The following is an 18,160-nucleotide window of genomic DNA, read 5'->3' on the forward strand; positions in this document are numbered from 1 at the left end:
TTCTTGTAACTAAACCAGTAGTGCATAGCAGCCGCAAGGTCATAAACTTGATTCCCAGGGAATGAATATACACCATGAAATTGTATTGATTAACAAAATATCAAACTAGGTGACAACCATAAACAAAATAAATCACTTTTTTATGCAATTTTTCCAATGATTTATAACAAAATGGTGATTTATTTGTAGATGTATGAAGTCAGGTTGCTTTCAAATGCACCTAGGAATTTTGTACTTTTTACACGGCTTGATTCTGATTGGCTAGTCGCACATTTGCAGGTTTGTAAACATTGTAATATTACTCAAAACTATGTATTTTATTAACATGACATTATATTTGCAAATGATTCAACCAAATGGTGTATTCATGACATCTGAACGTCTTAAAACCGAAAGTAAACGGGTTTACCTCGCGGAAGGTCTGCATTTGTTAAAAATGAGCAATTCTTAATGTGACAAAGTGTTTTCATTAATGCCATTAAAGGTGACATAGAATGATTGAATTTATCCTTGTTCTGTGATGAATTTAGAGAAAAAAAATTTGTTTGGGTCTGTAATGACTAAGAAGCTTCCTAAAAACCTCTCTCAGATAGCTCTGTTAGGGAGGGGGATTTTAAACAAGTGGTTTTGCACCTATTTGGCTCCCCCTACTGGCTTAACTTGCAATCTCATTACTAATTATTTTAAAGTGGAGGGGCAGTGAGATGCCTGTGATGTCATAAGCATCAGTTTTTCAGATTGGGCCGTTTTCTGGCTGACATTTCTAAAAGAGGAATTTCTATGAGACTGAGATGTTTAGCATGTCTAGCACTTTTTGTATGTTTGTGAATGCGGGTAGACTACCATTATTCAACAAAGACAAGGTAAAAATGGTTTTTCATTCTCTGTCCCCTTTAATGTTTATTTTTTTAATCAGTGTACAGTATACCACTAGTAAACTAAATTAATATATGGCAAAGATGAATGCACATTTATATATTGATTTATAGATTGACAAAAAAACTTGGATTTATTGCATTTTGTGGAAAAAATAATCAGTTTTTATAATAAATCTTTGAAAATCAAATTATGGAGTTGAATTGGTAATGTTATTATAACCTAAAGATGCTATGTGAAAGTTTGTAACAGAAAATAGTGGTTTTCATCTTGTCACTTTCTTTGTATAGAAAACACATTATTACCCAAATTAGTCAAAATGGATTTATTGCATTTTGGAACCAAACTCTTATAATATTTATTTTTTATGGTGTTCCACACTCTAAAAACTGCGCCGGGTCAAAAATGGATGAACCCAACCCATTTTTTTGTAATTTAACCTATTCTGGGTTGTTTAAGCCCAGTGTCAAATATAAACATTTTCTGGGTTATTTTATCCCAACAGCTGGGTTTTTCCCTTTTTGACCCCTCCTCGCTGGGTTGAAAATAACCCAGCAGTTTTTAGAGTGCATACATCGTAGATTTAAAATTAAAATACAGCACGGACAACTGAAAGCTTGCAAAACCATTTATTAATACAGACCGGAAGCTTTCTTTTCATCATGTTGGAAAAATCTGAACGTCCCGTTTGACGTCACAACTAGGCAGAATCCTGAGTTTCCCAAACATGATGACTTAGTTTGATCATGCTCGGAAATTGTTATTATGACATTTCCCACTCCACTTAAAGCAGCGTCACTTCTTCAAAAGTACACATTGGTGTCCCAGCAGAGTAACCACATGTCAACTCAAGCAATTGCCGCGAAAAGACGCACTATTCGCCTCTTTGCGCAAGTTACACAAAGTTAAAGACCTCTGAATGTCACAACTGACCAATCAGAATGTTATAATATGAAAGCAGGTTGATTTTTTGTGTAGTTTATCACATTAATGATACATTTGCAGTCAGAAAGTCTCTGTAATTTCTATCTCTGCATTATGTATCTTTTTCTCTCTGTGGTTGTTAGATTCAGGTCACTGTGTAAAGTTTCAAGAGAATGTTGGGACATGAGGAGAAGAGGGGAGGTGTGTGGGTCACAGAGGTTCCTCCAGGGCCCCTTGTTTGGCCCCTTTGTCCCATAGTAACTTGATTGACGCATGGAAGTGGCTCCGAATGTATGTGTGTGTGTGGGCTTGATGGACATTGGGAAGTAGGGGCTGTTTTCCCTCAGTGGGTTTCTTATTTAGTTTCTAACCCTTTCTCTTCCAGTACTCTCCCTCTATCTCTCTCTCTCTGCCCGCCCCTGCTAAGCGGAGAGAAAGAGAAAAGACAACTGTGCCAAAGCTCCTTTGGACAGAGCCTCTGACAAGTGGCTTTGTGCGGCCAAAAAAAAAAACATGCGATCATGAGAGCCGGGGAGGACTGGAAGGGTATTGGCACAGAGATTATGTGTGGCCCAAGTATGAGTTTTAGGGGAATTCTTGGGAGGAAAGCAAAGACAAAAAAGGAGGCACTTGGAGAAGTTTGGCATTCTGTCAGTGAATGTAGCCTAACATGAGTACATAACTAGACACAAAATATTGATTTGATATATTTTAATAGTTGATTTGTAACAAATTCAACCCGGACATGAGAAAGAAGACAGAGGAGTGTTACAGTAAACACGATGACTTGTTTGTTGAGTTATTGGTTTTAGTGGTTAGACCTCTGAATGTCACAACTGACCAATCAGAATTAAGTATTCCAGACAGTCACGTAATAATATAAAAGCAGGTTGTTTTTGAGAGATGACACCAGTCGCATGATATCACAGTGACATTTTGTGAGATTTTTACGGTCTAGTGAACTATCCGCAACTAATATAGGCCAACATGTGTGTTATAGGAAGTGCAGCGTTGCACAGCAGATTTGAAGATCACATCCGAACACTCCAATCACCCGGATAATAAGCACAAAAACAGATACATCAACATCGTAGCATGTGAGTCTCTCTCGCTCTTTCTCTCTCGTCTATGATCATACACATGATGCACACAAGCGTGTCACTAACTCTCCATCTCTTGTTCTTCCTCCAGATGACCACAGTCGAGTAAAGCTCAGACCGCTGGCTGGCAAAGACTCCAAACACAGCGATTACATTAACGCCAACTATGTAGATGTGAGTGACGTCTACAGACATCTACAGCATTCGTGACCGGCTTTCATATGTATGATGATCTCATATTCATGTATCTCTGTCCTCTACAGGGCTATAATAAGCCTAAGGCGTACATCGCTGCACAGGGTCCACTCAAGAACACATTTGAGGACTTCTGGCGGATGGTGTGGGAGCAAAACACTGGCATTATAGTCATGATCACCAACCTGGTAGAGAAAGGCAGAGTGAGTTGGATTTATTCATCATCTTCTGCGTTTAAATATCTCAAGTAGACAGTTTGCTCTGTTTATGAATGCTCATTCGGGCAGGACGGGATGGCACACCCAAAAACTTTTACCAAAGTAAAATATTAAAGGGATAGTTCACCCAAAAATGAAAATTTAGTCATAATTTACTCACTCTCATGTTGTTATAAAACCTGTATATATGTGTATACATATAAAAGGCCCCACTGACTTCCATAGTATTTTTTTCCTACTATGGAAGTCAATGGTGCTTCTGATCGGTTTGGTTACAAACATTCTTCAAAATATCTTCCTTCGTGTTCATCAGAATAAAAAAAAATATATATACAGGTTTGTAACAACATGAGAGTGAGTAAATGATGACAGAATTTTTATTTATTGGTAAACTATCCCTTTAAGTAGTTAAAGGCGGGGTGCATGATTTTGGAAAAAGGAGTCGGGCTAAGTATCGAAACATACTTGTAGCCAATCAGCAGTAAGGGGCGTGTCTACTAACCAACACCGTTGCCTGGGTTGTGTATATGTGGGGCGGGTCTATCAAAAGAAGGTACGGAATCTATTGGGGTAGGGGCGTGTTTGTTTAGGTGATTTCAAATGTCAACATAGGCTTTCAGAGATCATGCACCCCGCCTTTAAGTAAAAGATTTTGAATGATGTATTTGAATAGCTATGTAGGTATTTAAGCTTTTAAACTGAGAAAAATTGTCCAAAAAGTTGAACATTTCTATGTGTGTCCCACAGAGAAAATGTGACCAGTACTGGCCGACAGAAAACAATGAGGAGTACGGCAATATCGTGGTGACGTTAAAAAGAACCAAAGTAATGGCCTGCTACACACTCCGCATCTTCACCATCAGAAACACCAAAGTAAAAAAGGTAAACACACCTCCCATATCTCCTCCTACATTTGTCCTTCTCAAATCTTTGTTCCTTATTCACTTTTACAAGGTGTTTGGACATAAATGTGTGTTAGCAGTATGTGTGAACACAACAACCCTACAATGAACAAAATCCACCTTCTCCTTCTTTTTTAATCCCCATTAAACCAGAGCAGTCTCATTAGACATGCTGTTTTGATTCTCTTGTTAATGTGATGTCACACTGATAAAGCTCCGCCCACAGGCACTGAGTGACTGGTTAGATTTACTCAAAAGTTTTACTAAATATTTTTGTTAGCACGTTGTAGCGCTGATGTTTCTAAAGATATTATTGTATCAGACTGTATTCACAAGAATCAGATCTGTTTTTAACCAAAAGCACTCATTGTCTGTTGGTAAGGGAGTGAGGAGCTGCACCTCATTTACATTTAAAGGTACAGACATGTAAACAGCGCTTTTTGTTCGCACTCAAATAGGGACATTTTGGACATGATATAATAAATGGTCTGTGGGGTATTTTGAACCGAAACTTCACAGAAACATTCAAGGCACACCTGAAACTTATATTACAAAGTTTTAAATAAAAAAATAGAAATAATGTATTTCTTAAAACCAAACAGTCACATGTTGAAAACAGTAGATGTCCTTATTTCTGAATCTCTCGGTTTGACCTTTTTTCCATCACCTGTGAACTGAATTGTGATGGGGTTAAGAGTTAAAAGTCAGAGGAAAAGTCTTAAGAAGCTTATTTGAGGTCCTGGCCTTCACGGTGTTAGTGAAAGGGCGATCTGCTCTGCCCGTAAATCTCTTTCATTGCACGCTGAGCCGCACAAAGGCCACTGTGAGCGGCTTTTACTGCAGCCGCTAAAAATATGTTCGTAACGCCTGTTCGATGCATGTGGAGAAAAAAATGCACATTTGTATGGTAATCGTGTTAGAAAGCTGACACGCTTCTTCACATGGATATCAAAGATCTGTGTGGTGAGTCCTGAATGTCAAGTTAGGGTTATGCGGATTATTCGAGCCTGCCTGTGTTTGTTGACTTAGAGAGACATTGAGTTGGTTGCATATGACTATTTGTGATATGTGCTACATTTTGAAGGGATCAAACGTTCTTTTAAAATTGACTAACAACTGAGACATTTGTTAAAATGTATTAAAAGGGACATGAAAATCTGACTTTTTCCATGTTTAAGTGCTTTAATTGGGTCCCCAGTGCTTCTATCAACCTAGAAAATGTGAAAAAGATCAACCCAGTAACTTAGTTTTGGTAAACCATTTTGTGCAAGAATGTGAAAAAATAGGTCATTGAAATTTGGCACCCCTGTGATGTCAGAAGGGGATCTTATTATAATAATAGCGCGCTTTAATCTGCACTATCCAACCACAGCACTGTCATTTAGTGCAGAGTAAGAGAGAAAAAATATTTGATAGCACAATTGAGTTTCAATTTCAACAAACAAACATTATGGCGACCAGTGTTTGCATTTCATCAGCTCATTTGCATTTACAGGAACACACCCAAAACCGGCACATTTTTGCTCACACCTACAAAATGGCAATTTTAACATGCTATAATAAATTATCTATATGGTTTTTTGTACTAAAACTTCACATATGTACTCTGGGGACATCAAAGATTTTTTAACATCTTAAAAAGTCTTGTGTCCCTTTCAAAGGGGACATATGATGAAAATCTGATTTTTTTCATGTTTAAGTGCTATAATGGGTTCCCAGTGCTTCTATCAACCTAGAAAATGTGAAAAAGATTAAACCAGTAACTTAGTTTTGGTAAACCATTCTCTGTGCAAGAATGTGAAAAAATAGGTCATTGAAATTTGGCACCCCCTGTGATGTCAGAAGGGGATTATACCACCCCTTGATCTGCACTATCTAACCGTGCCACTGCCATTTGATGATGAGATCAACTCATTAGCATTTAAAAGGACACACCCAAAAACGTGGCAATTTTCATGTGTTATAATAAATTATCTACTCTACAGTATTTTGAGCTAAAACTTCACATATATACTCTGCAGAAACCAAAGATTTATTTTAAACCTTAAAAAAGTCTTGTGAAATGTCCCCTTTAAGACTATGGAGATGTAAAATTAACGAAACAGTCCTGATTTGTGTAAATCTGAAAAGAAATGTTTGAGTTCATATTGCCTTGTCAAATCTGAGCTCAGTTTGAGACATCGTTGAGATCTCTTCTGAAACTCTAATGGATGCATTTGTGAGATTCTGGGTCTTTTGTCATGAAAAGTATCTTTTATCTATCTTTATATCTTTTTTAAACTTCCATTTGCTCTCTATTTAGTATTATTTATGTCAAGAAGAAATTATTTTTTAAAACATCTCATCTGTGATTTTCCTTTATGGAAAGACATTATGTGTAATATATTTGTGTGTTTTCAGGGTCAGAAGGGCAACACAAAAGGCAGTCAGAGTGAAAGAACAGTGCTACAGTATCACTACACTCAGTGGCCAGATATGGGCGTTCCTGAGTACACACTTCCTGTGCTCACTTTTGTCAGAAAGTCCTCTGCCGCACAGACCCCAGAGATGGGACCTATGCTCGTACACTGCAGGTAAAACACACACATACACATACAACCGCTGGATGATTTTTTTTGTCTGATTGGAAAAAAAAACTTAGGTCAGCATGATATCCTAAACTGGTTAGTGCTTGTTGAGTGCTGGTATAGATGGGCAAACCAGCATGGTGTTTTCTGATGAAGCTGGCGGGCCGAAAGAGAATGGGTGGTGAAAGGAATAGTTCACCCAAAAATTTTAATTCTCTGTAATATTCATTTACCAACCCTTTATTTAAGTGACTTAGCAAGCAGTTTGGTTTGTTTTTGTGTGTTTTCCCTAGTGCTGGTGTGGGCAGGACGGGAACTTATATCGTAATCGACAGTATGTTACAGCAGCTGAAGGATAAGGGCTCAGTGAACGCGCTGGGTTTCCTCAAACACATACGCACTCAGAGAAACTACCTGGTCCAAACAGAAGTGAGTCACCGGCAGATCAAGCCAGACCCGTGTTGTTGTTGTCATCTAGTGGGTATCTTTACCTGTCTGCTGTCTCTGTGTTCAGGAGCAGTATATCTTCATCCACGATGCCTTGATAGAAGCCATTCTAGGAAAGGAAACGGAGGTGAGCTCCGGTCAGCTACACAGTTACGTAAACAGCATCCTGACGCCGGGCACCGGAGGCAAAACGCGACTGGAGAAACAGTTCAAGGTGGGGACTTTGTGCAGAACTTCTGCAAAGTCATACGAAAAATCATTTATCATCAGCAGACGAAATGTTTGTGTTGCTGGAGGACGCTTTCTGATTTTAAAGGTGAAGTGTGATATGAACTAGAATAAATATATGTAAATAAATAAAGTGTGTAATTTATGCGCCGTAAATGACACAAAACTGAAATTGCAAAAATAATGCCCCTGAATGCTCCCCTTGTCTTCTGTTGGTCAAATAAACAGATAACCCAATTGTTGCTGTGTCGGCCCTATGGTTGCCACCAATGTCTGATAAAAAACCTGGACATATCAAAATTGCATAATATTTCTATAGACCTATGCAATAAATGGCAAAACTTTACAATTCTTATTCGTTAATGTATTAACTAACATGAACTAACCGTAAGCAGTACATTTGTTAATGTATTTGTTAATCTGTTTTAACATTACTTAATAAAAATACAGCTATTCATGGTTTATTCATGTTAAATCACAGTGCATTAACTAATAGATTTAAATAATGTATTATTAACATTAACAAATGTAGTAACTAATGTTAACTAATGAACCTTATTGTAAAGTGTTACCCAAATATTTGTTAATTATAATAAAATATGTAAATCACTTTTGCAATTTATATAAGCTGCTTATACTATTTATGTAAACTGTTTTTATTTATATTCCATTTAAACAGGTTTAAATAGCAACTAGCTGGCCTGAAAATATACACATGAAATTAAACTTGTTGAACTCACCTCTACCTGTATTTTACAATCATTCAAACTGTAAACCATGCAAGATTGTCATTGTTTTAACTTTTATAAGACGGGGTACACTTTCGTGTAGTCTGGCGTAAAATGTGTCTTATATTTTTGCTATTTTTTCATGATTTTCACCAAAGTTTAATGTCTTCCAGAAAATGTTCTTCTTCAAATATATAAACATACAATATACCAAATGAAAGGACAGACCCTCTGATTTCAAACAAAAAAAACGTTTCATCCTACCATCAGTAGTTCTTTTGTAATCAGCTTTTGAATATGGGTAGGTTTTTGCAAAAACACCATATTTTGAGCAAAAAGCAGAGATAATTCCATTTTTGTGACGGACTTTTCATAGAGATCCCATTCAGAGCGAACTTTAAAACAGACACGGACATGCAGCCGCTTGCCATAGGGCAATACTTCCGGGTTTAAAAAGCCACCTGGTGGATAATAGCGGTATTGCGGAAAGACGGAAAAACTCGTCATTGGCGGGGAAGCGTTTTCTCTTGATTGACGAGATATCTCGTCAATGGCGGGGAAAGAGTTAAAAAGAGGGACAATCCCGGTACAACCGGGACAGGTGGTAACCCTAGTTGGGCCACAAATTTCGTTTGTTCAAACTTTTTGAAAAATCTGCCTACAATTTTTTTTTTATATAGTTGATTCTGGATATTGTTAGGATGGCATAATAATTTTTTTTCAACAAAAATTACACACTTCCCTTTTAGTGGAGTACTTAAAAGCTTTAGTTTGTTATGAATTTAAAACTCAACCCTAGCCAGACAAGTTCTGTGAGAGTAAATTTATAAAGATCATTAAAAATTTTATCAAAGTCCATAAAATATTTCTATTGAGTCTGAAAAAATTGCACATTTTATTGTTCTTTTGGTTCGGCTTCAAATGCTGAATATCGATTCGCGTACATTTGTATTTGCTACAACTGCACGTAATTCCTTTCTGTTATATTCAAAATGATTGAAATCCAGATATTAATGAAAAATGTCTCTCTCTTTTTTGTGTGTGCAGTTGGTAACCCAGTGCAATGCCAGATTTGTGGAGTGTTTCAGCGCTCAGAAAGAATGCAACAAAGAGAAAAACCGCAATTCTTCTGTTGTCCCATGTGAGTAACATAAACACTATCTACTGGTTTCACAGGCCAGACTTAAAGGAAAACACCAAAGTTTTTCAATATTTTACTATGTTTTTACCTCAACTTGGATGAATTAATAAATACCTCTTTTTTTCAATGCGTGCACTTTTAATCTTTGTACAGCGCTTCTTGAATGTGTTAGCATTTAGCCTAGCGCCATTCATTCCTTAGGATCCAAACAAAAGTTTTATTTTGTGCCACCATACTTACTCGTGTAACTACACATGTAACAGTCTTTAAATAGGGAAACATGGAAGTGTTTGGTGGCTTATAAATTCATCCCTGTTTGGATCCTAAGAAATGAATGGGGCTAGGCTAAATGCTAACACATTCACAATGCGATGTTCAAAGATTTAGTGCACGCATTGAAAAAAGATAGGTATGTATTAATTCATCTAAGTTGAGGTAAGAACATAGTAAAATATTGAAAAACAGTGGTGTTTTCCTTTAAGGCTACTCCTAGACTAAAACACATTTTGAGCTGAAATTAGAAATCAGAAATGCGCTTTCGACTAATTAAATCACATCACTGACCTGTTTTCTTATTTGGCTGTTGTTGTCCCTCTCAGCTGAAAGAGCGCGGGTTAGTCTCGCACCGCTGCCGAGGAAGAAAGGCACAGATTACATCAATGCATCTTACATAATGGTGAGTACCTATCAACCCAAGAACAGTTAAACTTTAACCATGTGTTTCAGTATAACACTGCACAAAAATAAGATTAACCTTGGTTGTGTGCAAAAAAGGCCCCTATACCCTTATTCACTACTCCCTACATTAGTTCAATAATGTAGTCCACTTAAATGGGTGAATTAGGATACTAAGATACATGCGCTAGCCGTCACATCAGTTGTACACTCATTTTTGTGGTGCATTATGGGATTGAACGAGTGCACTCAGTAATGTCCACTATGATTTCGGACACCACTACAAAATTCCTATCCGCTTAAATAGTGCACTATATAAGGGTAAAGGGGGAGCTAGTTTCGGACACAGCCTTTGTTCGTGGCCTTTATAATGCACATTGATAATGTTGGTTACCATGTGGTTAACATGTGTTACAAAAAGTAACAATTTATTTTTTAAGTTTAACGTCACATTTTCATATTTTTTTCATGTGAGATATCCTTAAGAAGTTATTAAATTGCAGATATGCTTATGTAGGATGATTTATATATGGGTCACATATTGGATTCAAAGTATAAAGACTAAATAGTATATAATATAGAGTTGTTGTTTATAAAGAGCATGCAAATCAATCGCTTTATATAATCAGATAATGACAAGAAGATAAGACGACAGCTCGCCTCACTACATTTCAAAACCTAGTCCAGATGTGTGACTTTTCTATGTGTTACCAGCCTAATGCTGAAAGCCACGTTTAAACCAGCTGTGTTTTTCTTATTCATGCTAACAGGGCTTCTACAGGAGCAATGAGTTCATCATTACCCAGCATCCTCTGCCTCACACCACTACAGACTTCTGGAGGATGATCTGGGATCACAACGCTCAAATCATTGTCATGTTGCCAGACAACCAAGGACTGGTGGGTATTCAAGGCCAGCCGCTCATATTCATTGATCTTCAGAGTTAATGTTGTAGTCCGTGGACAGCAGTGAAACTCTCTCTAACACGGCTGTTTGGTCCCTGCAGGCGGAGGATGAGTTTGTGTATTGGCCGAGTCGAGAGGAAGCCATGAACTGTGAGGCATTTACAGTCACTCTCATCAGTAAAGATAGACTCTGTCTCTCCAATGAGGAGCAGATCATCATTCATGACTTTATCTTGGAGGCCACACAGGTGTGTATATGTGATGTTATCTTATTAGACCATAATTTTATTGTTAACTGATTATCTGTGTTTTTGTTGTGCATGTGTAAATGCTTAAAAGGATGTAGTAATTCTGGATGTCGAAGTGGCCTTTACTGTGTGCATCTAATGTGTATGTGAGTCGTGTCTAGTACAGGTCTCTTGCTCACTCATTCTCTCTCTCTTTCAGGACGACTATGTTTTAGAGGTTCGTCATTTTCAGTGCCCGAAGTGGCCAAACCCCGACGCTCCCATCAGCAGCACTTTTGAACTCATCAACGTCATCAAAGAGGAGGCCATGACCAGGGATGGACCCACTATAGTGCACGACGAGTGAGTACAGATCATTATTATTCATTTTTATTAAGGTGATATGTGCGTATGCATATAGGTACTTTACATATTATTTTTAAGAAAATTAGTTGGATTAAGAAAAGATTACTAAATCCAACATTACAATACTGTTGAAAATAGTATTTAAAAGCCATGATTGTTAGATTTGTCAGAATATTCACTCTTTGATACCAATATCTACCTCGGAGGTGCTAATGTGCAATCTTTGGTACCAGTACTTACCTCTGAGATACTAATATGCGCTCTTTGGTACCAGTATTTACCTCTGAGATACTATTATGCGCTGGTTGGTACCAGTACTTACCTCGGAGGTACTTATGTGCACTCTTTGGTACCAGTACTTACCTCTAAAATACTAATATTCGCTCTTTGGTACCAATACTTACCTCTGAGATACTAATATGCGCTCTTTGGTACCAGTACTTACCTCGGAGGTACTAATATGTGCTGTTTGGTACTAGTACTTACCTCTGAGATACTAATATGTGCTCTTTGGTACCCATACTTACCTCTGAGATACTGATATTCGCTCTTTGGTACCAATACTTACCTCTGAGATACTAATATGCGCTCTTTGGTACCAGTACTTACCTCGGAGGTACTTATGTGCACTCTTTGGTACCAGTACTTACCTCTAAAATACTAATATTCGCTCTTTGGGACCAATACTTACCTCTGAGATACTAATATGCACTCTTTGGTACCAGTACTTACTTCTGAGGTACTGATATGAGCTCTTTGGTACCAGTATTTACTTCTGAGATACTAATATGCACTCTTTGGTACCAGTACTTACTTCTGAGATACTAATATGCACTCTTTGGTACCAGTACTTACTTCTGAGGTACTAATATGCACTCTTTGGTACCAGTACTTACCTCTGAGGTACTAATATGCTCTCTTTGGTACCAGTACTTACTTCTGAGATACTAATATGCGCTCTTTGGTACCAGTACTTACTTCTGAGATACTAATATGCACTCTTTAGTACCAGTGCATACCTCCAAGGTACTAAAATGCACTCTATAATACCAGTACGTACCTCTTAGGTTCTAATATGGACTCTTTGGTACCGGTACATACCTCCGAGGTACTAATATGCACTCGTTGGTACCAGTGCGTACCTCTAAGGTACTAATATGCACTCGTTGGTACCAGTGAGTACCTCTAAGGTACTAATATGCACTCGTTGGTACCAGTGCGTACCTCCGAGGTACTAAAATGCACTCTTTGATACCAGTACGTGCCTCTGAAATACTAATATGAACTTTTTAGGTGCAAAGGTGTATTTTTTGAAAGTGTACTACCCCAGTGACAGGTAGGGACCATTTTTTATGACAGGGTATTACCTTTTTGTCACTGTAGTGCGCACTTGCATACGTCATACTAAAATTGACATGCGTATCCATTGCGAACTCTGAACATACTTATCAAAGTATGCAAATCAGGAATCAAACTTTCCTTCCTGATAGCTTCATGGCGCTCCTTCATGTACGGCTTATTCTGAAGTTTCAAAGGAGGCTTTGGTTTAGTCTCCACTCCTGCTGAGTGTAAACAAAAGACCTTCATTTATAACCACGAAGAGTTCAGATTCCTTTTAGCCAGAAGCATCTTGTAAGAAACACCAGGGAGACCGTGAGTGCAGAAATAGCACCACAGGAGAGAGCAGATTTTGGCATCGGTCGACAGCTTCTGTAGGAGGAGCGCTTCGATCGACTAGAATATCTTTAGTGTTAATGAACGCGCTGCTAATTGAGACAGCCATCGTTTTGAAACCTCTTAGGGTTGATGCTATGGTAACATTATACACTTTGAAAAGCTCAATTAGTCCACCTTGCTTTATAAGATGAGAAGGACGCACCTCATTTACATATTGAATAAACATAAAGGGGTCATTGTGGGATGTTTAGTTGCAAAGAGATGCCTATTGATATTAAAGGATACTTGTTAGAGCAATTGGTTCACAGCACCTTAAGAAAAATAGATAGATAGATAGATAGATAGATAGATAGATAGATAGATAGATAGATAGATAGATAGATAGATAGATAGATAGATAGATAGATAGATAGATAGATAGATAGATAGATAGATAGATAGATAGCAAAGTCATAAGTTTAAGTTCAGGTTAAGGTTGAAATGAATGTTATCACCTTCAGTGAGTGTTTGTGTGTTGTGTGTTGACAGGTTTGGAGCAGTGTCTGCTGGGATGTTGTGCGCCCTCACCACATTGTCACAACAGCTGGAGAGTGAAGGAGTCGTCGGGGTCTACCAGGTGGCCAAGATGATCAACCTCATGAGACCTGGAGTCTTTACCGACATTGTGAGTGTTTCTTTGCAGACACATTCATATTAAAGAAGCGTAAAACATATAACAGTCGTTTGTGAAGGCAAAATATTACTCCGCTAATCACTGCTTCAGTTTATTTTCCCAGATGAATGAAATCCTGGGATTATAGCTAGACGTTAAAGTCTGTCTGAAAATATACTGAGGTGATAATGTAATATTTATTTACTTACTGAAACCTCTGGTATGATGGCGTTTAGATAAGACACAAAAAGAAAAAGTTTTGATAAATGATGTTAAGCACATGTGTTTTTCCTACAATGAAAGTCAATGGTTACAATCAGCTGTGTGCTTACCATCATTCCTTAAAATATCTTCTTTTGTGTTCATCAGAAAAAAGAGATTAATACAGGTTTAGGACAACATGAGGATGAGTAAATATGACAAAATTTTGATTTTGGGGTGAACTGTCCCTTTAAACTTGTTTTAAACTTTTAGTACTATCAGTATCCGCAGGGCAACAACGCCAGTGTTGTGCAAGTGACTGGCAATGACACTTGCATTATTTCTTGTTGTTTACTGCTTTATAGTAAATTATATAAGTTTTATTGCCTAATTATTTAGATAAAACTCTCTTTACTGTAGTAAAATCGCAGAAAATCACCTTTTCCATGTTATTTACTGCTTTATAGTAAATTATTTAAGTTTTAATGCATAATTATTTAGATAAAACTCTCTTTACTGTAGTAAAATTGCAGAAAATCACCCCTTCCTTGTTGTTTACTTCTTTATAGTAAATTATATACGTTTAAATGCATAATAATTTAGATAAACTCTCTTTACTGTAGTAAAATCGCTGTAAATCAGCCTTTCTTTGTTGTTTACTGCTTTATAGTAAATTATATACGTTTTAATGCATAATAATTTAGATAAACTCTCTTTACTGTAGTAAAATCGCTGTAAATCAGCCTTTCTTTGTTGTTTACTGCTTTATAGTAAATTATATACGTTTTAATGCATAATAATTTAGATAAACTCTCTTTACTGTAGTAAAATCGCTGTAAATCAGCCTTTCTTTGTTGTTTACTGCTTTATAGTAAATTATATACGTTTTAATGCATAATAATTTAGATAAAACTCTCTTTACTGTAGTAAAATTGCAGAAAATCACCCCTTCCTTGTTGTTTACTTCTTTATAGTAAATTATATACGTTTTAATGCATAATAATTTAGATAAACTCTCTTTACTGTAGTAAAATCGCTGTAAATCAGCCTTTCTTTGTTGTTTACTGCTTTATAGTAAATTATATACGTTTTAATGCATAATAATTTAGATAAACTCTCTTTACTGTAGTAAAATCGCTGTAAATCACCCTTTCTTTGTTGTTTACTGCTTTATAGTAAATTATATATGTTTTAATGCATAATAATTTAGATAAAACTCTTTTTACTGTAGTTAAATCGCTGTAAATCACTCTTTCTTTGTTAGTTACTGCTTTATAGTAAATTATATATGTTTTAATGCATAATAATTTAGATAAAACTCTTTTTACTGTAGTAAAATGGCTGTAAATCACCCTTTCTTTGTTGTTTACTGCTTTATAGTAAATTATATATGTTTTAATGCATAATAATTTAGATAAAGCTCTTTTTACTGTAGTTAAATCGCGGTAAATCACCCTTTCTTTGTTGTTTACTGCTTTATAGTAAATTATATACGTTTTAATGCATAATAATTTAGATAAACTCTCTTTACTGTAGTAAAATCGCTGTAAATCACCCTTTCTTTGTTGTTTACTGCTTTATAGTAAATTATATATGTTTTAATGCATAATAATTTAGATAAAACTCTTTTTACTGTAGTTAAATCGCGGTAAATCACCCTTTCTTTCTTGTTTACTGCTTTATAGTAAATTATATATGTTTTAATGCATAATAATTTAGATAAAACTCTTTTTACTGTAGTAAAATGGCTGTAAATCACCCTTTCTTTGTTGTTTACTGCTTTATAGTAAATTATATATGTTTTAATGCATAATAATTTAGATAAAACTCTTTTTACTGTAGTTAAATCGCGGTAAATCACCCTTTCTTTGTTGTTTACTGCTTTATAGTAAATTATATACGTTTTAATGCATAATAATTTAGATAAACTCTCTTTACTGTAGTAAAATCGCTGTAAATCACCCTTTCTTTGTTGTTTACTGCTTTATAGTAAATTATATATGTTTTAATGCATAATAATTTAGATAAAACTCTTTTTACTGTAGTTAAATCGCGGTAAATCACCCTTTCTTTGTTGTTTACTGCTTTATAGTAAATTATATACGTTTTAATGCATAATAATTTAGATAAACTCTCTTTACTGTAGTAAAATCGCTGTAAATCACCCTTTCTTTGTTGTTTACTGCTTTATAGTAAATTATATATGTTTTAATGCCTAATAATTTAGATAAAACTCTCTTTACTGTAGTAAAATCGCAGTAAATCACTCTTTCTTTGTTAGTTACTGCTTTATAGTAAATTATATATGTTTTAATGCATAATAATTTAGATAAAACTCTTTTTACTGTAGTAAAATGGCTGTAAATCACCCTTTCTTTGTTGTTTACTGCTTTATAGTAAATTATATATGTTTTAATGCATAATAATTTAGATAAAACTCTTTTTACTGTAGTTAAATCGCGGTAAATCACCCTTTCTTTGTTGTTTACTGCTTTATAGTAAATTATATACGTTTTAATGCATAATAATTTAGATAAACTCTCTTTACTGTAGTAAAATCGCTGTAAATCACCCTTTCTTTGTTGTTTACTGCTTTATAGTAAATTATATATGTTTTAATGCATAATAATTTAGATAAAACTCTTTTTACTGTAGTTAAATTGCTGTAAATCACTCTTTCTTTGTTAGTTACTGCTTTATAGTAAATTATATATGTTTTAATGCATAATAATTTAGATAAAACTCTTTTTACTGTAGTTAAATCGCGGTAAATCACCCTTTCTTTGTTGTTTACTGCTTTATAGTAAATTATATACGTTTTAATGCATAATAATTTAGATAAACTCTCTTTACTGTAGTAAAATCGCTGTAAATCACCCTTTCTTTGTTGTTTACTGCTTTATAGTAAATTATATATGTTTTAATGCCTAATAATTTAGATAAAACTCTCTTTACTGTAGTAAAATCGCAGTAAATCACTCTTTCTTTGTTAGTTACTGCTTTATAGTAAATTATATATGTTTTAATGCATAATAATTTAGATAAACTCTCTTTACTGTAGTAAAATCGCTGTAAATCAGCCTTTCTTTGTTGTTTACTGCTTTATAGTAAATTATATATGTTTTAATGCATAATAATTTAGATAAAACTCTTTTTACTGTAGTAAAATGGCTGTAAATCACCCTTTCTTTGTTGTTTACTGCTTTATAGTAAATTATATATGTTTTAATGCCTAATAATTTAGATAAAACTCTCTTTACTGTAGTAAAATCGCGGTAAATCACCCTTTCTTTGTTGTTTTCTGCTTTATAGTAAATTATATACACTTTAATGCATAATAATTTAGATAAAACTCTCTTTACTGTAGTAAAATCGCGGTAAATCACCCTTTCTATGTTGTTTACTGCTTTTTAGTAAATTATATACGTTTTAATGCATAATAATTTAGATAAAACTTTCTTTACTGTAGTAAAATCGCTGTAAATCAGCCTTTCTTTGTTGTTTACTGCTTTATAGTAAATTATATATGTTTTAATGCATAATAATTTAGATAAAACTTTCTTTACTGTAGTAAAATCGCTGTAAATCAGCCTTTCTTTGTTGTTTACTGCTTTATAGTAAATTATATATGTTTTAATGCATAATAATTTAGATAAAACTCTTTTTACTGTAGTTAAATCGCTGTAAATCACTCTTTCTTTGTTAGTTACTGCTTTATAGTAAATTATATATGTTTTAATGCATAATAATTTAGATAAAACTCTTTTTACTGTAGTAAAATGGCTGTAAATCACCCTTTCTTTGTTGTTTACTGCTTTATAGTAAATTATATATGTTTTAATGCCTAATAATTTAGATAAAACTCTCTTTACTGTAGTAAAATCGCGGTAAATCACTCTTTCTTTGTTGTTTACTGCTTTATAGTAAATTATATACACTTTAATGCATAATAATTTAGATAAAACTCTCTTTACTGTAGTAAAATCGCGGTAAATCACCCTTTCTTTGTTGTTTACTGCTTTTTAGTAAATTATATAAGTTTTAATGCATAACAATTTAGATAAAACTCTCTTTACTGTAGTAAAATCGCTGTAAATCACTCTTTCTTTGTTGTTTACTGCTTTATAGTAA

General features: G+C 35.0%; 1 protein-coding gene across 3 annotated transcripts in view; it reads left to right on the forward strand.

Moving 5' to 3' along the window:
- The window catches only part of ptprga (protein tyrosine phosphatase receptor type Ga), a 313,371-nt gene that overhangs the window by 292,177 nt on the left and 3,034 nt on the right, over positions 1-18,160 (forward strand). For 2 of the 3 annotated variants that reach the window (XM_065241773.2, XM_065241772.2), the window contains 13 exons: positions 2,801-2,897; positions 2,992-3,074; positions 3,164-3,298; positions 4,061-4,195; positions 6,616-6,788; positions 7,076-7,211; positions 7,297-7,443; positions 9,233-9,326; positions 9,926-10,002; positions 10,772-10,900; positions 11,008-11,154; positions 11,354-11,496; positions 13,705-13,840. In XM_065241773.2, coding sequence (XP_065097845.1) covers positions 2,801-2,897; positions 2,992-3,074; positions 3,164-3,298; positions 4,061-4,195; positions 6,616-6,788; positions 7,076-7,211; positions 7,297-7,443; positions 9,233-9,326; positions 9,926-10,002; positions 10,772-10,900; positions 11,008-11,154; positions 11,354-11,496; positions 13,705-13,840 — 1,632 coding nt within the window. Of the gene's footprint in view, positions 1-2,800; positions 2,898-2,991; positions 3,075-3,163; positions 3,299-4,060; positions 4,196-6,615; positions 6,789-7,075; positions 7,212-7,296; positions 7,546-9,232; positions 9,327-9,925; positions 10,003-10,771; positions 10,901-11,007; positions 11,155-11,353; positions 11,497-13,704; positions 13,841-18,160 lie in introns of all 3 variants that reach the window. The other variant, XM_065241771.2, reaches the window with a different exon arrangement.

Source organism: Paramisgurnus dabryanus, chromosome 14 (genome assembly GCF_030506205.2).
Source record: "Paramisgurnus dabryanus chromosome 14, PD_genome_1.1, whole genome shotgun sequence".
NCBI lineage: Eukaryota > Metazoa > Chordata > Actinopteri > Cypriniformes > Cobitidae > Paramisgurnus > Paramisgurnus dabryanus.